The sequence below is a fragment of the Camellia sinensis genome, chromosome 7 (genome assembly GCF_055761805.1).
Source record: "Camellia sinensis isolate YWXY chromosome 7, ASM5576180v1, whole genome shotgun sequence".
Lineage (NCBI taxonomy): Eukaryota > Viridiplantae > Streptophyta > Magnoliopsida > Ericales > Theaceae > Camellia > Camellia sinensis.
The window spans coordinates 24,764,829-24,782,367 of NC_138967.1; the positions used below are offsets into that span (position 1 = coordinate 24,764,829).

General features: G+C 33.8%; 2 protein-coding genes and 1 long non-coding RNA gene across 4 annotated transcripts; all 3 read left to right on the forward strand.

The window, feature by feature from the left end:
• Positions 1 to 284: 284 nt before the first annotated feature.
• Positions 285 to 4,095, forward strand: LOC145794613 (uncharacterized). Its single transcript, XR_014334533.1, has 4 exons — positions 285 to 3,315; positions 3,734 to 3,808; positions 3,889 to 3,969; positions 4,048 to 4,095. It is a non-coding gene; the product is annotated as an uncharacterized LOC145794613 (long non-coding RNA).
• A 421-nt stretch (positions 4,096 to 4,516) lies between these two features.
• LOC114287495 (uncharacterized) lies at positions 4,517 to 9,097 on the forward strand. 2 transcript variants are annotated; one of them, XM_082877588.1, is made up of 5 exons: positions 4,517 to 5,854; positions 5,935 to 6,214; positions 6,886 to 7,119; positions 8,315 to 8,544; positions 8,663 to 9,097. In XM_082877588.1, the coding sequence occupies exons 3-5, from the start codon at positions 6,910 to 6,912 to the stop codon at positions 8,664 to 8,666; spliced, it is 444 nt and encodes a 147-aa protein (XP_082733714.1). In that variant the 5' UTR covers positions 4,517 to 5,854; positions 5,935 to 6,214; positions 6,886 to 6,909; the 3' UTR covers positions 8,667 to 9,097. The 2 variants fall into 2 exon arrangements, with proteins under 2 accessions (XP_082733714.1, XP_082733715.1); XM_082877589.1 differs by having other exon boundaries at positions 5,478 to 5,591.
• On the forward strand, positions 4,818 to 6,190 carry LOC145795672 (uncharacterized). The gene is made up of 3 exons (XM_082880524.1): positions 4,818 to 5,470; positions 5,561 to 5,854; positions 5,935 to 6,190. The coding sequence occupies exons 1-3, from the start codon at positions 4,818 to 4,820 to the stop codon at positions 6,188 to 6,190; spliced, it is 1,203 nt and encodes a 400-aa protein (XP_082736650.1).
• Positions 9,098 to 17,539: the final 8,442 nt, after the last annotated feature.

A 17,539-nucleotide genomic window follows, 5' to 3' on the forward strand; every position in this document is an offset into this window, starting at 1 on the left:
CAGTTGAAGAGGTTTTGTTCTATATATCCTCTCTCTTCTATGGAATTGCCATTTTATGTATATTTTAAACATAAATAAATGCTAGTCTCAATTCATCTGAATTGGTCAACTCTATATAACTTACAATTAGTCAAATTTGTGTTGTATGTTTAAGTGTTATGCTTACAATTGGTATGTTTTCATTGTCTCTGCTCGTTTAAAGCCTCTTTTCTCATGAATTTTGGGTTTTGTATGTTGAAAAATGTTAGTCTGAAAGTTTGGGTCTGTCTGTATGTTTTACTGTAATCATGTAGTGTAGAGGACAGGAAACTAGGAATTGCCAAGAACTTCGCGTAACACTTTTTGTGGACTTATAAAAGGAGAATAAAAAATGTGAAATAAGTTTTTGGATGCCATTATCATATTTGTGCATTTTTTGTATCATAAAAAACCAGAAGACCAGTTAGGAGATGCAGTCACCAGAACAGCAAAACAATATTCGCAACAAACCCACAAAATTTGGCACATGGTGAAGGTATAGGTATGGTGGTTGCAAATTAAAACCACACCCCAAAATAACATTCAAATTAACTGTCTAGTTTTGTTAATCACTCAGTTTTTAATTTTTTTAGAGGGAATCTCTGAGTTCTATGGAAAATGATATAATATATTGTTATTGAAATAGTGGCATTTAAAGTTTTTTGAGGAAAACAATGAAATTGTTTCAAGTGTATTTATTTTATTTTATTTCAAGGACTCTACTGTAGAGCTCTTCATTGGCATCTTCTTACTGTCTGCCTTTGCTGTAATTAGTAATATAGAATTCAACTGTTGACTCACTGGAATTGGTTTCAATGTTTTTGGTTTTTGGTTTCTTCTTTTGCTTTTAAAGTTATGATTTTGGGGGATATGGTTAGACTTCTCAAGACAGTTTTTGGGTTAGGATTTATTTTATTTTATTTTTTATGTTGTTATTAAATTTCATCACCTTTGGATACTTTGACCATTTTAATTATTTTCTTGTGTATCAGACTTCAATATAGTAATAATATCCTTCTGAGGTGGTCCACTTATCCTGATGAGCTGAGCTGACCCTTTTTCTTCTCTCTTTTGTGTTGTTGAATAGCTTTGACAATTTTATGCAACTTGTGATTGGTACATTATGAAAACCCATGAGCTGAGTTGAGCTAACCTGGAGCTGAGCTGCACCTTTGGACTCTATTTCGTCTTCGCTTGCCAATTGCTCCTCCTCCAACCACTCATCTTTGCCCTAGGTAACATTGTCCCACTTCGTACTCTTCTTCTTCAACCTCCAAATTGATTTCACTTATAGATGATTCGACTTTAAGTTCAATCTTGTACAGAATACTTGTGGTTAATCCACTATATTGAGCTCTATACATATATATATATATGTGTGTGTGTGTGTGTGTGTGTGTGTGTGTGTGTGTGTACTAGAATGTGTGCACACCTGATGGGTGATATGAAAATAAAAAATATATGTGGGGTAAAAAAACTGAAGAAGTTACAGAATTTGAAATTTGAAATTTAAACTAGGCCTCAACTATATAGTACATTGAGGATTCGTTTAAGTGTCGATTCGAGTAAAGAGGATTCGTTTATGTTCATAGAATTTTCTGTTTTGATTTTGTTTTTGTTGTTTTTGGGTATTGTATTGAAACAACTATGAGTTAAACAAATCAAAGTTTATTGCATATCTGAGGGATGTGAAGCTAATTTACAATACCATGATAGGTAATGGACTTACCCAATTATTGGGATTTGAACAAAAAACAAAAAAAGGATGAATTTTTGTTCAGAAAACTATGATTTGCCTAATAGTTTGTACAGGAGCTAAATAATCTGAGATTCAGAAACATTGGTGTTGTTTGTAAAGCAAATTGATCCCATATCAGAAAAAAAGAAGTTGAGGTATGACATGACATGGAACTAGTGTGTATATAAAATGAAGTTCTCAAGTTTTTTTTTTTGGCATATAATATCATAGACTACTTTGTGTGACTTGAAACCAACCAAAGGAAGACAGATGTAAAAATAAAAATGAAAAAGAGAACTAAAAAGAAGGGAACATAGATAGCCTTCCATCACTGAGGCCCGTTTGGGGTGGTTGATTTTTCGCTAAAAATAGTCAAAAAGTCAAAACACCCAATAACATCAGTCTTACTATTTTTTTGCATGCCTTTCATAAAAAGAAAAAAAGTTAACTAAAATAGCCACTTCCCAAACACCCCCTAAAGATCATTGCAATTTTGTATCTTTGTGCTGTTTATCTAGTGGGAATGTTGGGGCTGTCATCTTCTTTTGGTGATATTGGTATTGCTCTTTTCCATGAATTTTAAAAGGTTGAGAATCCCGTCTCTGTGCTGTGCTTTAGTTTGGGAAGGGGAGGGTGAACACATGGAAGGAAATGTGAGATTACCCATAGGTGGATATGGCTTCCTTGAGGCAAGTGATACAAGGAAAATGTTATCCTTCTTCTCAATGCTTATACTTTGTAGATATGTTTATCTAGTGGGAATGTTATCCTTCTTCTCAATGCTTCTTCTCAATCCTTCTTCTCAACCTCTTGTTCATTCTGTAATGGCAGGGAAGTACATATATTTTTCTTGCAAAGATTGACAATTTACTTGGGGTGATCCCAACTATATGTATGGATCAGTTCTGATTCAATTGAGATGGGAATATCCTGGCTTAATACTCGAGCATTATGAACTCTGAAGTCTAAAGAAAAGTGAAAACTGATTCAGGGTGATCCAGGGCTAAAGACAGGGTGTTCATAGTGAACACTCACCTTACCAATTTACGGGTATTCAGAGTTTGTTTTGCTCGCCGCCAAGGATAAAGAGTGGTTACCTGCAGTGAGGCATAATAAGTTTCCAAATAGAGTCTCAACATGCAAATGTTGGAGCTTGATATACATTTTAAGCCCATTCCTGGACAGCTTAACCTTTTGAGGTAACTGGTTACATAACAGTACAATTTACTGTTGTAGATTAATAAGCTTTTCTAGTCAAAAGTAACTTGTGAGTACCTAAAGTAACAAGGCATTGGAATCGTGGAGGGTTTCTGTCTCATTTCATTAGTGAAATAAAGCTTCAAAGAGTTGCTATTTATGAGCGAGTATTAAGAGAGTTCCAATGTAAGGCTGGTTTAAAGATTTCAGTTATTTGCTTTCATGATGTCCTACTTTAACGGGCATGACTCCTTTTGGATTGTGATTGCAGTGTTGACAAGCAATGCAACTTTTCCAGACAAGATACCATCGTCTAGCTCTTCTTTGTTTGATCAACAATCAACTGACGCATCTTCCTCTGGGTAAGTTAATGTTCTTCAGAGATCTCAGATGATATTTTTGGTCGAGTTTATGCTGTTATTGTTATCATTTACATAATGCTTAGAAGCTTATAACCAGGAAAAATCGTTTGTCTTCTAAACACATGCATTGCTTTTCTATCGTTTGGCTCATTTCACTTGGTGAGAGCTATCTAAAATGTGGAAAACAGTGCTTTTCTGGTCCCCCCACATACATATTTTTTTGTTACGCTGGTGTCTGTAATTGTTTAGGGAGTCACGGAAGGTGAAGGGAAAGTGTTCATTCACAAATGACCAGGAATGAGTCTTGAGCTTTGTAAAATCCTTGTATTTGATTACCCTTAAATGAGAGACTCATTATTGAAATTCTAATTATTGAAATCCCTATATTGGATGCTAATTATTGAATTCAAAATTGCAGACTCAAATGAATGAGCTAACGGAGCACATGGAGGAAGCAACTTTTGCACCCTCGAACCCATTATATAGGCAGCAGGTATTTTCATTATTTTTACTAGTTTTTACTTTAAATTGCCCAGAGCTACTATACAACTTAAGCCTCTTATTGAATGATAGGTTGCTGATTCACTTAGTAGTCATCCCACTGTTCGGCCAATGTCACATCAACAACAATCTCATGCATTTTCATCCCAAGAGGTGAGCAATCATTTAATCAAAGCTTTTTTGACAATACAATATCTTATTAATTAAAATACTTGTTCTGATTAAATATAGGTTTACCTTTCAAAGAAGAAGAAGAAGAAGAAGAAGAACTAACAAGGTAAAAGTACTAACATCACTAGTTTTGGTCTTTCTCACTTTTCTAAATCTATTAGGACATGATGTTTGCTTAATGTTTACTAGTGAGTCAATTCAACAAATAAAAGAATAGATGACATGTAGAAAAGAGAGATGTGAAGTACTGGTTTTGTCATTGATGGAGTACTCCTTAGAAGTGATTAACATGTAGAGAAATAAACAATATCAAATCAAATATATATATTTCTGAGTGCTGATTTGCATCCAAATCTATTTTTTAAATTATACTAGCTCAAAGTTGGACCAAAATTTGCCAACCTTGAAGAAGCCCTCGAATAACTCAATTGCATCCAAATCTGTTTTCACCCTCCTATATAAAAGCACATAAGCAGCAGCTGACTTCACATCTTCTTCGTTTATGGGCGAAATGTGGCTGTCATCGAAGTGCTAAAGTTGCTTCCTGATGATGTCATGGAATTACATCTTCCAAGTATTGTCCATTGCATTCAAACTTCCTCAAAAATCGTTTGGAAAGTATACGTGATGAAGCTAGGACTGCTTTGACTGCCTGTTTGAAGGAGCGGGGGTTGGAGTACCTGCAGTTCATTGTCAAAGTCTTGAGAGCAACCTTAAAACGAGGATATGAGTTGCATGTATTGGGATATACTCTTAATTTTATTTTGTCTAAGTGTCTTGTGAATCCAATTAGTGGGAAGTTGGATTATTGTTTGGAAGAACTTCTTTCTATGGTGGAGAATGATATTTTTGGAGATGTTTCTGAGGAAAAGGAAGTGGAAAAGATTGCTTCAAAAATGAAAGAGACTAGAAAGCGCAAGTCTTTCGAAACCCTGAAATTAATTGCCCAAAACAGCACATTCAAAACGCATGCCTTGAAGTTGCTTTCACCTGTTACAACTTGTCTGCAGAAGCATTTAACCCCAAAAATGAAATCGAAATTGGAAACTATGTTAAACAACATAGCTGCTGGTATTGAGTGCAATCCATCAGTTAATCAGACAGACCTCTTTATCTTTTTATATGGCCTCATAGAAGATGGCATTACCCATGAAACTCGTGCAAAGGCCAATCAGCAATCTGGAGATGAGGCAAGCTGCAAAACTATTACATCAGGCAGGTTAATTGACTCTGGCTCACAATCTTCACATCTTATTACAGTGTTTGCTCTTGGGGTGCTGCACAATTCCATGAAGAATACTAAACTTAACAAAAAGGACGAACAACTGTTATCAATGTTGGATCCTTTTGTAAGATTGCTCACTGACTGCTTGACTGCCAAATACGAAGATATCATTTCTGCAGCGCTCAGGTGCCTTGCTCCACTGGTGAGGCTGCCTCTACCATCTCTTGAATCACAAGCTGACAAGATAAAGACCTCTCTGTTGGTTATAGCTTAAGGCTCTGTAAATGCTGGCAGCCCTGTGATGCAATCATGTCTAAGTTTGCTAACAGTGCTTCTGCGGAGCACTAGGATTACGCTTTCCACAGATCAATTGCATATGGTGATCCAGTTTCCTTTATTTATTGATCTCGAAAGAAATCCCTTGTTTGTTGCTCTTTCACTTTTAAAGGCTATAGTGAACCGCAAACTTGTAGTCCATGAGATATATGATCTTGTGACTCGGGTTGCAGAACTTCTGGTAACAAGTCAAGTGGAGCCAATTCGCAAAAAATGCAGTCAAATTCTATTGCAATTCTTACTTGACTATCATCTTTCAGAGAAACGTTTGCAGCAGCATCTTTATTTCTTGCTTTCAAATCTGAGGCAAGGATATAGTAATTATCCACATCTCATTTACCTCTATTATTTTTAATTTCTCTTACAGTGATTTAATTTTCTTGCAGGTATGAACATTCGACGGGAAGAGAAGCTGTGCTTGAAATGCTCCATGCAATTGTAATCAAGTTCCCAAAAGCCATTATAGATGAGCATTCCCAGACCATATTTGTTCATTTGGTGGTTTGTTTGGCTAATGATTATGACAACAAAGTCCGCTCCATGACTGGCGCTGCTGTAAAGCTTCTGATTGGGCATGTGAGCCCGCATTCACTTCATTCCATTCTCGAGTATAGTCTCTCTTGGTACTTAGGTGGAAAGTAGCATTTATGGAGTGCTGCAGCCCAGGTAAAGTAATCAAAACTGGTCTGCAAGTTGTATATTTTGCAGATTTTTAGCTAGCATGTGTGAGCCTGCATTCACATTAAATTTTGACCATATGCAACATTAAACACATTAAAGTTTGATCATATGCTTTAACAGAAGTGAAAAAATTACATTAATTTTTGAAAAAAGACCGAAGGATATAACATCAAACATGTTTTTGTTTTTTTCTAAGAGAATTCGAAGTGGGAATTGGGTTTTGTTTACTGTTCATTCGCATGTTTTCACTTGATTTGGTGAAGGTGAAAACATCCTTTTTGTGTTGTCATTTTTTGAACCTTGTATTGAAGATAGATTTCAAAAAGATTAAAAACAAAAGCAAGCACCAAACATATTTTTCTGTTGTGTTTTCAAAATTTTTGAAAACAACAACATGAAAACATGGAACACAACTGGAACCAAACGGGCCCTTAATAATTGGATGCTGAATGTGATGGAATCCATATTCACCTCCCTCCCCTTGTCTCCTGTTTCTCTCTTGCACACACATTCTTTGTATAATTATGCAGTAGTATGAACTCTGGAATCTAATTTGAGTCATGAATAGCAAGTTGTGTGTTTGCTTTCTTTGCTTTGAAGTTGTACTATATGGGTTTTGTTTATTTGTTTTTTGGCTTTAAAACATTTTTGTGTAGGTCTTGGGATTATTGGTTGAAGTAATGAGGAAAGGCTTTCAAAAACATGTGAATGGTGTGTTGCCAGTGATGAGAAGCATTTTCCAGTCTGCTATCAATGTTCTTACAAATGGACAGCTAGATCTTTCTGTTGAAGCTACAGTTCCCTTTTGGAAAGAGGCATATTACTCACTAGTCTTGTTGGAGAAGATACTGCATCAGTTCCATGATTTGTTCTTAGCAAAGGATCTTGAGGTATAAGCCTATTCATTGTATGTGTCTACGTGCATGATAATTATTTCCTTCATTTCTGTGTATATTTATTCTATATTAAAATGTTTGTAACACATGCAACATAGCATTTCAAACCTTCGTGAGAGTGAGAGCCATCATTTTTTGGGATAAGGCTGTAGGTGGGGTCGTATTGGTAGCCTGAAAACTACTTTAATTAACAAAAGAGAAGGGCCGTCTGGCATGGGGACTAATTGAAGTAAGGAGCCTTCCAATATTGGGCTGGCAATTTGAACCAGTTTTGTGGGTCAGTTTGATGAGTGTAACAATTAACAATGACCTGATCACCTTGTCTTGAATCATAAATTATTGCTAAATGCATTTGCAGTACAATTCCGTGGTTAATTATAAAGTATATTTGGGCAAAATCCACTTTTCTCCTCATCCCCTGCTGTGGATTTGCCCATTTGCATTGCACCTCCTAAACATTAAAAAATAACAAAAATTGCCTTATGTGGTTTTGGGCCCTTTTGTAGTTCACATCTTTATTGTTAAGAATTTCGTCTAATTTGATGAAAATTGGGGCTTCGGTGAGGGGCTTTGACTGCAATGGGGGATTTGGCAAACTCTTCAATTGCGATGGATGCTTTGATATCCAGGGCTTCGACAAAGGCTGTGATTGTGGTCGCTGAAGCCTTCAATCTAGGGTTTCAATGAGGCTGGCAACAATCACAATGACGGGTTCACTCTATCTATGATTAGTTTCATTTAATAAATTCTTTCTTTTAGGAAAAAAAAAATGTCAGAAAGAAAAACAGTTGTGTGGTGCCATGTCCCGCCTTGTCCATCAAGTGTTTGGAATTTGTTTTAAAAATAACAAAAATCAGATACCCTTTTTTGCTTGTCAACAACATATCTGGATGCATCCATGCCCCATTCATCTGGGACACTGATACGTGACCTCATGCAACGTGTCGGTATTTCATAATAGGTAACTAGTTGCCCCAAAAGTTTACTGGTGAATCTAACATCTCTTTAGCATGGTTTGGGTAGTTGGGCTGTCTTGGATTCTGGGGAAGTATCCTAATCCTACATAAAATCAAAAAGATCATTTGTAAACTAATTGCTAATATTTGTTACTGTTTTCCTTTCATTACTGAGTTTTTGATGGGCTTATTTTTTCTTCATTTTTTTTTTAAATTCTAATTTTAATTTACAGGATATATGGGAAATGATTTCAGAGCTTCTGTTGCACCCGGATATGTGGTTACGTGATGTATCGAACCGCCTGGTGGCCCTATACTTTGCCTCAGTAACTGAGGCCAACAGAGAAAACCATGAAAAGTCACTAGAAACAGTTTTTCTAATGAGACCAAGTAGACTTTTTCTCATAGCTGTATCTCTCTGCTGCCAATTGAAGGCCCCACTAATTGACAGCACTGCCAGCAAGTATGACATAATTCTCTCTATTGCAGCTATGGGCTCCTGCTGATGACGAATTGATTTTTCTCTATTTAATTATGCATTTTTCTTTCCTACAAGTATGACATAATTCTCTCTATTGCAGCTAAAACTACCCTATCAAATTGTGGCTATTGTTTCCAGTGCTTTGAATGATGCAGCTGCAAAGAAGTATGATTTGGAAGGATGGTTTCCTGCATCCAGCACTTACATAGAACTTGTTTCCTGTTCAAACTGCACTGACTATCAGTCCAGGAGATTAGAGATTCGATATGGGTAGAAAAAGGGTAGACTAGTAGTTATATTTTTGGATACACTAGTAGTTATATTTTTGGATGGGTGTGTATAAAAAATATTTAGTAGACTACTAGTTATATTTTTTGGTTGATGTACATGGATAAAAATTTTAAACATAATAACAAGTATTTGCTATGTCTTAAATTTTTATGTTAGATGAAATATGTAGTTTGGAATTATTTGTGGATGAAAAGTTATAATAGTTGCTGATTTTAATTAAACAGGTTCAGAAATGGTTGATCTATGTATTTTGTTGAATGTTCATGATTCAATTTAATTGTTGGTTTGAATGATTTTTGTAAATTACAGATTATATTGAATAAATTGGATGGATTATTATAAATTACAGGTTTCTTTTGTTGGATGTTGGTGACCAAATGTGACAATTGGCGACCAAACTAATTTTGGTCGCAGAATGTCACAATTGGCGACCAAAATTTTTAGTCGCGGAATGTGACAATTGGCTACCAAAATTTTTGGTCGCGAAATGCCACAATTGGCGACCAAACTAATTTTGGTCGCAAAATGTCACAATTGGCGACCAAAATTTTTGGTCGCGAAATGTCACAATTGGCGACCAAACTAATTTTGGTCGTGGAATGTGACAATTGGCGACTAAAAAATTTGGTCGGCAAAAGGCAACTTTTCGCGACCAAAATGTTTTAGCGACAAAATGGATTAGTCGCAGTAAATAAATATTTAGCGACCAAAAATTTAGTCGGCAAATGTAACTTTTCCCGACCAACGAAAATTTTGGTCGCGAATTACTTTTGCCGACCCTCAATTGGCGACCAAACTAGCGACAAAAAAAATTGGTCGCGGATAACTTTTGCCGACCAAAAATAGACTTTTAGCGACCAATTTTTTTGTTGCCAAAAGTGTTAATTCTTGTAGTGCCGTTTTGGGTGCTAACACAGATAATTGTAAACAGTTTTGTAGAGTCACATTTCACTCATTTGTTCTTGATTTAGAGTCGTTTGTTGTTTTGTTCTTTATATATGAAGTTGGGTCAATTGTATTGTCCTTTATTTTTGCATAATCTTAGTAATTATCTCTACTGCCTGTGTTTGGCAAGTGGGTTTGCAGGTTTTTTTGGTTATTTTAGCCACAAAAAACAAAATAGGCTATTTTAGCCATAACAAACAAAACATCACATCCAACCCATAATCATTACATTCTTCTCTCATAAAAAAACTCAAAAAAGCCAAAAAGCCAAAAAGCCATTCTCAAACTAAGCTTTTAAGCCCAGGCTAAAATAGCCAAAAAAGCCAAAAAGTCAAAAAGTCAACCCACTTCCCAAACGGAGACTTAAATTATTTTCTCAATTTTCTATCTGATCAAATTCAAGTGGTCTTTTTCTTCTTATTTTTATTTTTCATGGATCCGATTTCAGAACTTATTATTTGTTTATAAAACCATGTTTAGGAAGGTCTTCTGTGGTGGGTTTCTCTAGAGCATGCAGGTAGGTCTATTTGGGCCCGGTGGGCAACCCAAACATCATTTTTGAACGGTTTGTAAACATATTTATTGAATTTCTTGTTAACATAAATACTTTACATATGATTGTTAGATTATGTTAAAGTTGTTTAAACCATTCACTCTGTTCAGTTTTAGTTTTTAAAATTTACTTTTCAGAAAATTTTATATTTTTGTTTTCCGTATTTTTTTTTTGTTTTCACTGATTTTTTTTAAATATTTTAAGCAATTTTTTTTTTTTAATTTTTAGACACACCTAATAAAAATATATTTAAAAAGTTTAATATTTGTTAAATTTTTTTTTTAAAAAATCACTAAATATCAAAAATACAAAAAAAAAGACGAAAATTCAATACATTTTTCTTATTTTTGTATATTTATTAATTTTTTGAAATATTTTTTCACAAATATTTTACTATTTAGATATATCTAAGTAAGGTGCATCTAAAAAAGTAAACAAATTGTTTAATACTTTAAAAATGTTCACTAAAAATAAATTTAAAAAAAAATTAAAAACAAAAAAAAACTCAATTTTCAGAAAACTGAAACCAAATGCTGATTTTTTTTTTTTTTTTTTTTTTTCCTTCTCAAAATATATATATACATATTTAGATGGATAAATTAATTAATTAAAATAATATTTTAGTCAATTAACTTGAGCGGACTCACTTTCCTCCGCGACCCTCCAAAGTTGAAACCTTGGCTACCTACCCAAGTTTGTTATTTTGGTTTTTTTGTTTTTTTGAAACTTGTATAAAAGGACTGGGCCTGGGGTATTTAAATATTATTATTATTATTATTATTACTATTTTAAAAGTCTAAAGAGTACATATATTTTCTATTATTTGTGTATCTCGAAAGTATCATTCCAAACTTATTAAACATCACATAACAATCTATATCTACTGAACAACCAAACACCTTTCGGTATTCAAACACTTTCAAATACATCATAATATGATTATTTTTTTTAATAATTCTACTACTACAATCTATTCAATTTTTTTCTCATCCCCTACATTCTCATCAAATACCTTCAAATATCATAATGGGATTATTTTTTTTTATTAATTCCTCTATTGTGGCTTTTTCAATATTTGTCTCCTCCACTACCTTCTCATGAACGGTAAGTGAGAGAAATTTTGTGAGATTCAAATCAATAAAATATATAAAGAAAATAAATATGTTTACAATTGATCTACTTTGAATAAGTGGTAATGATTCAAAGTGGCCTCACTGGTAAATTGATAGCCCTTAGATTTTTTTTTTTTTTTTTTTTTTTTCAATTGGTTTTGTGTATTAATAATTGACTCTATTTCAGAAGGTTCAGAACAACCACCCATCACAACCCACTGCGTCACTTTCACAAATAATAACCGCCTCTACTCCAGAGGGTTCTAGAACAACCATGTTTCGTTATTTAAAATAGATTCTACAATCAGCATTACCCACTTTGTTTCGGATGTTTCAAATAAAATTTGTTTCATAGCCCAATGGATTTAAATCAAAACATAACATCCCACTTTGTTTCAGAACCAAACAATCGATCGCATTATCTCTCAATCAACTAGGTTTCACAATTTTTTTTTTATATTTATTTTCATTCTCCGTTCATAGTTCTGGTATATTAATTTTTAATTATTTAAGTTTTTTTATCATCTACTTAATTGATTTGTGTAAAATTATGTTTCACAATATTTTTTTATTTATTTTTGCTCTCCGTTCATAGTTCTTGTATGTTGATTTTTAATTGTTTAAGTTTCTTTATCATTTATTTAATTGATTTGTGTAAAATTTTCATCAGCCTTTCTGCTCTATTTTCTCTCTTTGTACATAGTTCTAGTGTATTGATTTTTAATTGCCTAAGCTTCTTTATCATGTATTTTACTTTTGTAGAAAAAACCTAATATATTTGAACAAACTATGATAATGTTTGAAAAATCTAGAAATCCCCTAGATGTTGATTTGTAATTATGTATCAATTTTAAGCAGAATATAACAATCCCAATCAAACAATCCAGACAAAGAGACACAACGCTTTTACGTGGAAAAAACCATAATTGGACACCTCCAACTGTGATAAAAAAACCATGGGCAACAGCCACAAAACAATCCACTAAGAAGGTTTAAAGGAATTACACAGGTATACTCTCAATTACCTAGCGAATCTACGCCTAATTGAACCAACCTCTATGTGCCTCTTCCAACCCGTCTTCACCTCGGAATTGTTTTTACGATGAGCCACCCCGGAATCCACCAAAGCTTCAAGCTCGAATTCTTCAGAATCCACCGAAGAACAACTCTCTCTTTTGTAGAACAAAACACAACCTTTGATGTACTCTCTTTAAACCATGAGTTGAATACTCAATAAAACATCAAAGAAAACTCACAAAGTATCCCCAGATATAAACCCTAGAATCCAAAAAGAAGATCTGGAGTAGTAATCCTAAAATCTGACCCAACAAGCGAATTTATAGAATCTGTCCCGCGATCTCCGCTCAAGCGCCCAACAGCCCGCTCGAGCGGCTTTAGCAAAATATGCGCGTGATATAACAGAGGTCCGCTCGAGCGCTGGAGAACCCGCTCGAGCGCAAAATCACACCTTCCAGTATTTTTACAGACCTAACAAACTTCTGAAACCCAGCATTCTTACTTGGAATGCATATTTACATTTTGCTTCGGGGGCCCTGCCCCTTGACCCTGTCGTGGCGCTGCCTCGGGCCCGCCAAGGGGCGCTGCCCCCTAGACCCTCGCGAGCTGACCGGGCAGCTCGATCCCCGTCATAATCAGCGAAGTGGCAATCTTGAAAGTATTAGCATCACAAATTTCTTTGAAAGGCACAATTCGGGTTGGATTCGCATCTAAACACTCATAGCCTCACTGAAATAAAAGTGCGAAAATAAATACAACTGAAAGGAGTTTTGTCAAACGGAATTGCCAAGAATAAAACCTAACAATGTTATTTATGAAAATATGCAAAAAGGTCTTGGCCTTCCAAGTGGAGGATGTAAAAATATACATTCACTACAAGAAAAAGCACGTTTGGCGACCACCTTTTTTGAGTTGGTCGCGAAAAGTACACTAATCTGCAACCAACATTTATTTTGGTCACGGATGATTATGTTTTCACGACCAACATTTTTTTGGTGGCTAATAGGTAAGTATTTGTAACCAAATACAAAATGTGGTCGCCAAAAGTAATGGTGGGAGCACAAAAAAAAAAAAAAAAAAAAAGGCGGGACGTCAAACCTTTTGGTGACCAGCAGATTGTGGTCACAAAAGAAAAAAAGATATACTGTAACAAAACTACGTAGTTTTGAAATTCTTAAATCAAAAACATGTTTCCTGAGCCTTGAGCTTTCTTCATTGTTGCCCTCTTTCCTTAATAAAAAACACGTTTCTTGTTTCCTTGAGCTTCCGATCGGTTCATCAAACCCTAGCCACCATCTCCTTACTTCATCCCCTAGTTTTGCTGCTTTTCATCTTCGCCTCCGCCTTGTAATTACCAAGTTAGTGTCTCTCTCTCACAATCTCTCTCTTTGTTCGTGTATATATATATATATATAATCGATTGACCTTCTTTTTTCATTGTTGCAACTCCTCACTTCCGATCAGTTCATCAAACCCTAGCCACTATCTCCGTTCACTTTATCCCCTATTTTGCTACATTTTCATCTTCGGCTCCGCCATTGTGCTTACTAGGGCAGTCTCTCTGTCTCTGTCTCTATCTCTTTGTCTCTCTGTCTATCTCTCTCTCTCTCTCAATGTACAATGATTTTTTTTTAGATCCCACTAATCAGTACTGTTTCATCAAATGCTCTCTGTAATTTGTCAACTCGCCGCCCCTCATTTTTATTTCTAGTGAAGAATCCATATCTATGTCTATATCTATATCTCTATCATTTGATTTTCATACATAGACTTTCTGATTGATTTGTAATCGATCTGTGCTTCTCTATCATTTTTCTTATATACCCTTGTGTTAGTATATTTGTTTCTGATGCAAGATTGTTTTTTTTTTTTTTCAATATTTTCTCTTCTCCGTTTGTTTGCTGAGAAAACCGATCATTAGAACCAAATACAATTAAAAAATAGCTTCATGATTGGTGACCCAGTTGGTCTTGGCTAGTTGCAGATGCTAATCTTACCTGTGTATATATATATATATAGATGCAAGACTTGTGTGCACACTACAAACAGGACTTTGCTTTCTTTTTGCTGTTGTTTGGTTGCCAAGAATTGTAGATGAAAAGACGGAAAATTCCTATGTCAAGTACTACCGAAGTAGTGATCAATCTTTGAAAAAAAAAATTACTACCCAAGTAGTGCTTGTGAGAAATTCCAAAGATTTTCCCTAAACCCAAACATATGCAGGTGAATTTAAAAAAAAAGAAAAAAGAAAAGAAAAAAAAAGTAGATGAATAGAGAAGGAGAAAACTACAGTGTCTATCAAGAAAATTAGTCATGCGTGCAACAACGCTTTCTTCAAAAATGTAAACAAAAGTGTTAACAACGCTTTCTTCAATTTTTTTTTTTTTTATTGCAGGTAGCTAGAGGCGTAGTCATGCGTGTTTATGGACCTGAGTTTGCCGATGCATTAATTCTAAGTTGTGCATATATACGTGGAGTTTTTGAGATACTTCGCATCGGACAAATATGACATGCATTTGAAATCTTTGATGTTTTGTTAAATATTTTTTGATGTGGTGAATTCGTTGTAAGGATGGATGGTTATTTTGGACGTGTAATGTGTTAATATTGACGGGTGGTTGTAAATACATTCATTAACTACTATTTTGACTTTATAATTGATGATTTTTTGTTTTTAGATTGGATTGTTGATAGATTGGTATATTGAAATTGATTGGATGGACATGAATTATGTATTAATTGCAAATGTATTATAGGTGTTACAAAAAATTTAGCATTATATTTAAAAAAATCATTTTTGAAATTAAAAGCTTTTTTGAGACCAATACGATTTTAGTTGCAATAAGGTTCTAGGAATGACTATTGGCGACCAAAGTTGGTCGCAGAAAAAACAAACCTTTTCGCGACCAACTTTCTTCTTGGTCGCCAAAACCCTACTTTTAGCGACCAATGTTTTCATTGCAAATACTCAATTTCTACGACCAATTTTCTTCTCGGTCGCAAAAACCTTTCTTTCCGCAACCAATATTTTCGTCGCAAATTCTCAGTCTGAACAAGTTTAAATCCTATTAGTGACCAAATATTTGGTCACTAATGTTATCTTTCAGCGACCAAAATAGATGGTCGCTAAAAGTTAACTTTTAGCGACCAAATTATTAGTCGCAACACGATCAACTTTTGACAAATTCAAGTCCTTTCCACGATCAAAATATGTGATTGCAAATGATAGTTTTCTGCGACCAACTTCACTTTTGGTCGCCAAAAACCTTCTCTGACGGGTTTTTAGTGACTAAATTGCGACCAACTTTTTTTGGTCGCTAAAAACTATTAGCGACCAGATTTGATCTTTCTGTGACCAAAAAGTTGGTTGCCAAAGTGTTATTTCTTGTAGTGATTAGTGGCTTTTCAAACTCACATATTAATACATACGAATTGATTGGATTTTCTTGAAATCACTAATTTTTTTTTGATCTAAGTTAAATTTTTTAAGTGAAATACGTTTTGTCCCTTTATTAGTTGATGCCTGTTCATTCTTCTTAGTTGAAATTAATTTTTTTTCCCTCTTGGTTTTAATTAATTTCAAAACCAAAAAAAAAAAAAAAAAACTAATGGTATGAACTTGTTTGTCAATTTCAATGAACAAATAAAAAAATGTTCATGATTTCTTATAATATTAGTTGGGTGTTTTATTTCTTCACCTTTTAATTACTAAATAGTTTCTACATAATTTCACATAACAAAAGTGAAACAACCTGGTGAATTATATATTTAATAGTAACAAGTCCAATCATGTGATATGGACGACAATTATTTTATGCGATTGGTTTCGATCGTTTTTCAAAATTTTAATACTTAAACATTAATATAAAATATAGGATAATATGTGAGATGTTTAGGCTAATTTTTATTCTACTATCATACATTCAATGCTCACTCTTACGGTCTGGTGAATGCAACTATTATAAAAAGTTAAAAACACAAAAAGCAAAAAAATTATTATAAAAGCTAATAACCAAAGAAAAAAAAATTTATCCCGTGATTTAGATTAAAATTATGAGATAGTTTTCACTTTTTTATTCATTTCAGAATTATTTTTTAATTAATTTATTTATTTACAAAAGCATTTATCATTTAAATTTCAATATTAAATTTCGTTGAAACTTGTTTTAAAAAAAATATGATAAACCCTTTCTCTCTCTAATAAGAATAGAATAAACCTCCATTTACGTAATTAATTGTTAATTAATTGTGATGCTTTGTGTGCATCTGCTATTAGTAGGATTAGGTGAGAAACCCATTTCGACATTCAAATAAATAAACACATAGCAGCATTTAAAAATATGATTACTGGTATCATGTTAATATCATTACTTGATAGCGACTTTCAAATAGTATTCAAAAAATTAGACAGATAGGTTTATTAACCATTGTTGTTGGCTTTCTATTTCAACAAATAGAACTTGGTTTGACATGGTATTTCAACCGATAAACAAAATTAAAAAAATATATATTTAAACAGATAATAAAATGTGGACAGGTATTTGAACAGATAAGAAGAAAAAATTGAACAGATAGTCAAAATTTGAACAGATAGAAAAAAAATTGAACAGATAGTCAAAAAAATTAAATAGATAAAAAAAAATAGTCAACAGATAAATTAAGGAGGTCAAATTGGAAAATGTCTTCTAAAACTAACAAAAGGATTTCTCACCAAACTCTTTTACAAATGGTGGACCTCTCACCAATAAAAATATCTATAGACCTAATGCCTTGCACCCTCTTTAGATTGGATATATCATCAATTTTCTCACAATGACATAAAATTCCTCAAAATCACATCTGGCATCATGGTACCACTTGGTAAATTTCGACACCTACTTGACAAATAATTGGCAAAATTTTGACAAAATAGTTAGCATCACTTGGTAAATTTTGGCACCCACTTGGTAAAACTTGGCACCATTTAATACATTTGGCAAGATTCTGGCAAAACTTGGCATCGTGTAATACATTTCGGCAAACAATTGGCAAAATCCTAGTAAAATCCCTTAATACATCT